General features: G+C 62.3%; 1 protein-coding gene across 7 annotated transcripts; it reads right to left on the bottom strand.

Annotated features, from left to right (window-relative positions):
• Positions 1 to 36: 36 nt before the first annotated feature.
• LOC111533998 (host cell factor 1) lies at positions 37 to 4,953 on the bottom strand. Of its 7 annotated transcripts, none has more exons than XM_026450107.2 (6): positions 3,040 to 4,953; positions 2,580 to 2,743; positions 1,486 to 2,062; positions 833 to 1,153; positions 572 to 699; positions 37 to 479 (listed from the first exon to the last, which is right to left on the bottom strand). In XM_026450107.2, exons 1-6 carry the CDS (start codon positions 4,439 to 4,441, stop codon positions 321 to 323), a joined length of 2,751 nt encoding a protein of 916 aa, XP_026305892.1. In that variant the 5' UTR covers positions 4,442 to 4,953; the 3' UTR covers positions 37 to 320. The 7 variants fall into 7 exon arrangements, with proteins under 7 accessions (XP_026305892.1, XP_026305893.1, XP_023056412.1 ...); XM_026450108.2 differs by having other exon boundaries at positions 38 to 479; positions 833 to 1,150; XM_023200644.3 differs by having other exon boundaries at positions 38 to 479; positions 1,486 to 1,930.
• Positions 4,954 to 4,965: the final 12 nt, after the last annotated feature.

Below are 4,965 nucleotides of genomic sequence, written 5' to 3'. Positions count from 1 at the left end.
ACAGGAGTGGCATGAACTCCACTGTGGAGAAGGCAGCTCTGAGCCACCCAGGAACGTTGCAGGTCCATGGTGATTACGGGCCAGAGGGAAAAGAGGTCAGCGGTGGCTGGCCCTTCACAGCAAGGAGGGATGTGGCAAGGCTGGCTGTGGCCAGGTACTGGAGGGAAGGAACCAGAGCTCTCCTTTTCTGCTGCTTCAGGGGGGTGGTCTCTGCCCACCTTCCTCAGGCTTCCTGGCTACTCAGCTTGGCCCAAAGATGGAAGAGTTTCCTGTAAGCCCCGCTCAGGGCGGTGGAGTCAAGATTCACCCACTTGAGGACATCAGCACCTGGGGACACTTACGTCTGATGGGACAGCATCATCTGGTGGCAGGAAATAGTGTGTCACCATTACATTGGTGCCCTTAATGACCCCTACATCAAACCACTGGTTCTCCTTCTTCATGGGGGCTTTGCTGGGTGGGGGTGGCAGGTCTGGCTTCTGGAAGACAGAATCGGTGCGACGAGATCAGGCCTTCGGTACCCAGAGGCAGTGCTGCCCCCCAGGCCCTGGCCTCAGGAGCCCCAACACACCCGACTCACCACACCCAGGGACTCGATGCCATTGGCCACTTCAGTCAGGGTAGCTGCAGCCTGCAGCTTGGCTGGGCTGGCCACCACAACCGGCTGGGGGGCCACAAATGTGTTGGATGGGGCCAGGCCTGGGAAGAAAGAAGGTGTCAGCAGGAAAGACTCTGGAGACCTGGCTCCCAAGTGGGACCGAGCCTCCCATCCTGCCCTCACCTCCCTGGGTGCCCCTACCACCCCAGCACCAATGTGCCCTCAGTCGCTTACTCTCAGTGGCCGTTGAGGGCAGCAGCGCCACAGTGCTGGGGACTGTGCCGGCGAGCTCATTGAGGCAGTTGCTCTCAATGGCTGGGTCGTTGAGACTGTCGGCAGGGGCCAGGGCCTCAGTGGGGAGGTGGTGATGCTGCTGCTGGGCCTGGGCCTCCTGCAGCTGCTGCTGCTGCACCAGGGCAGCCAGCTCCTGCTGTGTCAGCACAATGGGGATGGTGGTGGCCTGGCCCTCCTGACCCTCGGCTGACAGGTGCCCCAGGTCTGCCTGCGTCACGGTTGCTGCTGCCTCGGAGGTGTCCATGGGCTCGCCAGTGCCTGCTCCAGGGTCGAGAGAAACACTACTCACTAGGAAGGCTGGCTGCAAGCGGGCAGCCCGGGCGGAGGCCCCCAGAGCCTGTCCCAGAGACCCTGTTCACCTCCCACTGTGCTCCACTGTAGGCTAAGCCCTGGCTGAGGGGCCCTGTCTGTTTCCCGGGCGCTAACCCCGGCCAGCCTGTCTTACGTGGCAGTCCCTACTACCTGGTCTGCCTGGGGTCCCGTGCCTGTCCTGCCCATCACATCTGGCTCATGCCACCCTCGAGGGAAATGGGCTCCTCTTCCCAGGATGTCTCCATAGCCTACTGCTCCCCCAAGGTGGCACCAGTGCTCACCCATGACGGCCTGCTGCGCGGCCTGGAGCACCGCCTGGATGGCCAGGGCCTGGGCTTCCTCCGTGGCTGCGGCCTGGGCGGCTGCTTCTGCAGCGGCAGTCACTGCCAGTTCCTCAGGGGTGAGCCCCGTTACCATGAGGGTGGTGGTGCCAGCTTGGGCCTCGGCCATTAGCTCTTGGGGAAGTGATAACTGGTCTACTTCGGACTGCGCGGGTGGGGGTGGCTGGACCACCACGGTGGCCACCACCGCAGAGCTGGCAGACTCCTGGCCTGAAGATGGCTCCCCTGTGCTGCTCAGATCCACGGCGGCTGGGAGCTCAGGGGTCTGGGAGGCTGACAGGACCTCGGTAGACTCCCCCATCAGGGCTGTGGAAGCCGACTGTAGAAGCTGCCGTGGCGGCAGCTGCTGGCGAGGCCCTGGTGACACCTGGAGTTCCTCTGGGGGCTGCAGGATGTCAACAGCAGAGAAGGGCATGTCAGAAGTTTCTGTGTTGGCTATGGTCACTGTTATTTTGGCCGGGATGGGGACTTCAGTAGTCAGAGCCCTTGGGGCAGTCTCAGTCATTGATGAAATCTTCTAGAAAGGGAGAGAAGCCCCTGTCAGAGGGGAGGAGAGGGGCCAGAGCCAGGCAGCAGGGCTGAGAAGCCAGCCAGCCTTCACCTTTCCTTGTGGGCCTAAGTTTTCATTCTTGATGGGCTAGCTCGAGCCCATGTTATATAGGAAGGGAACAGTGGTTCTCTGAGCAGCATGAGGACAAAGGCCCTTGAGACCCCCGGTCAGGTTTAACCTGTCCTCAGTCGTCCTGGTCTGGACAAATAGGCACTCAGATCCCCACCATGTCTTATACAGGCTGCGGTGAAGTGACACGCGATGGGAACCAGTCACAGAAATAAAAGCACCCCAGGGATGTGGGGGACGGTGAGGCTCCTGCCTCCTGCCACAGCAGGCACCAAAGGCTGCCCTTTTATGGTCCGGAAAAGGGACCAGGAGTGGCCCCATGCCTGGTACAAGAGCGACATCTGGTGTCTAAGTGTGGAACTGCACGGGCGTAGGCGAGGAAGGCGGGGAGGAAAACGGCCCCCTGGGCTCTTACCGGCACGGAGGGGCCCGGGACCGGCGTGGACTGCGTCACAGTGGTCACAGCCCGCGTCAGTGTGGAGGACACAGTTGTTGTGATGGCACTGGAGCTGGTGATGTTCACGCTGTCGCCCTGGGTGCTCTCCACCTCTCCCTGATCGCTGGCAGCGGGTGGGGGGTCTGTGGGGGCGACAGGCAGGTAGCTGCTCAGCAGAAACCCCCCAGGCCTGCACTTGGCTTGACCACCACAGACTTCCTCTGCCACCAAGGGGAGGGCCAGAGAGTGCAGGACAGGCTCCTGGAGACCTCCGTCTGCTTCAGGTATAGCCAGGACGCCCCAGCCCACCCCACTGGTAAATGGGGCACCAAGGAGCCTGACTGGTAGACTCGGAGACGGACCCCCGCCACCGCTGTCTTGGCCTCTCGGCCTGGGGGGCTGGGACACCATGAAAGCCAAGCTACCTGCCTTCACTCACCTTGGTTTGAGCTCATGTTGGAAGTGACAGTGGTGGCCGTGTGAGTGGTGCCCGTCTCGTGGGTCTCACAGGGGGGGTTGGAGCACACCCTCTGCGTTGGGAAAGGAACCAGCAGCGCGGTGCCAGCCTGGGGGGTGACGTTGGGCGCCGCCGCCACCTCTAGACCAGACTCCAGGGTCCTGTGGGAAGAAGTGGCGTCGGGAAGCAGGGCGCCCATGCTGACTGACATGGTGGTGCCGGTGGAAGTGGTCTGGTGTGTCTCACAGGGGTGACCAGCAGGGGGCTGTTGCCCACCCTCGGGCTGGCCCGTGCCCCCGTTTGAAGTGGCGGTGGTGGCTGTGTGGGTGGTGCCCGTCTCGTGGGTTTCGCAGGGTGGGTTGGAGCACACCCTCTGGGCGCTGCCTGCATTCGAGGTAGTGGCGGTGTTGGTGGTGCCTGTCTCGTGGGTCTCACATGGTGGGTTGGAGCAGACTTGGGTCACGGTAGCCGAGGGGCACAGCAGTGCCTCCAGGGCCGTCACAGTCACCGTGGTGCTAGGTGAGCCACCCTGGAGGCTCTCGCATGCAGGTGCCGTGCGGGGCTCCCCAGCACCCATGCTGGAACGGGCCATGGCAGCGGTGTTGGCCACATGGCTGTGGCGCCCCGTGGGCAGGTCCTTGCTGCCTGGGCTGCTCAGCCTGACTTTGCTACTCAGAGGGGCCAACTGCACAAAAGCAGGGCCACGGCCCCCAGGTTCCCGTGCCATGCTTGGCCCAAGGAGTGGGCCGGCCGAGCACGGGGCCCCGGTGGCCATCACAGTCATGGTGGTGCTGGTCGTGCTGGTCTGGCGGGTTTGGCACTGGGGCTTAGAGCCCTGAGCTGCCTCCAGCGCCCCAGTGGCCACACTGATCCGGATCACGGCAGGGGTGCCGGCTGCACAGGCCCGACGGGCATCTCGCTGGTGGTTGGCACCGACACTTGAGGTGGCGGTGGTGGCGGTGTTGGTGGTGCCCGTCTCGTGGGTCTCACAGGGTGGGTTTGAGCAGACTCGAACCACACTACCATTCTGCTGCCCCACAGTCGAGGTCACAAGAGAAGCAGCTGCCTCCTGTCTGTCACAGACGAACTGCACTTGGGTGGGCTGGGGGTGTCCCCCAAGGTTAGCCACAACAGTGGTGGTGGCTGTGTTGGTGGTGCCAGTCTCGTGGGTCTCACAGGGTGGGTTGGAGCACACCAAGGTGACAGTGCCAGGCTGCACATCACCCTGGCCTGAGTCGGCGATGGTGACTGTGGCAGTGGGCTGTTCTGTAGTCGGGGAGGCCAGAATGGACACAGGGAGGTCGTGCACAGGCTGAGCCTCCACCCCACTGGGTGCCGTGATCAGAGTTACCTGGGTGGGCTGGGACACGGGCTGGGGAGACATACGAGGAAGAGAGTTAGTGCCACAGCTGGCTGTCTGCCTGTCCCTCCCACTGTCCTGCACTGTCACCGCACAGGCTGGGACCACTGACCACTTCTCAATGGCCCTGGCAAACGTAAGACCCACTTGCCCCTGCCCCCAAGACACTGACTTGCTCAGACGCCAAGGAAGAGGCACCACTTTGCCTCAAAGGCAGCTAGGATGAGGAAGAGGCTGTGGGGACAGGGCAAGGGGAAGGCAGGAGCCTGGCTGGAGTCAAGTCCTTTGTCAGAGAATGGAAATCTCCCTCAGTGCTCAAAGGCCAACAACAAATGTTTCACCATTTTCCTTAATACATATGAAGAGAACACCGCACACACGTGCAGACGAGCTGCGGTGTCCTCTAGAACACAGCGAGAGGAAGAACTCGGTGCTCAAACAACAGGCATGGCCAAAACATGACGGCCAAACCACGGACTATGACACAGGGACCATGTGACACCAGGAAAAATACCCCAGGTGAGGAAAGGCCCGTCATGGCTGTGCCC

Source organism: Piliocolobus tephrosceles, unplaced genomic scaffold (genome assembly GCF_002776525.5).
Source record: "Piliocolobus tephrosceles isolate RC106 unplaced genomic scaffold, ASM277652v3 unscaffolded_12747, whole genome shotgun sequence".
Lineage (NCBI taxonomy): Eukaryota > Metazoa > Chordata > Mammalia > Primates > Cercopithecidae > Piliocolobus > Piliocolobus tephrosceles.
The sequence above is the reverse complement of the archived record's forward strand: the minus strand, read 5'-3'. Positions and strand labels throughout refer to the sequence as shown.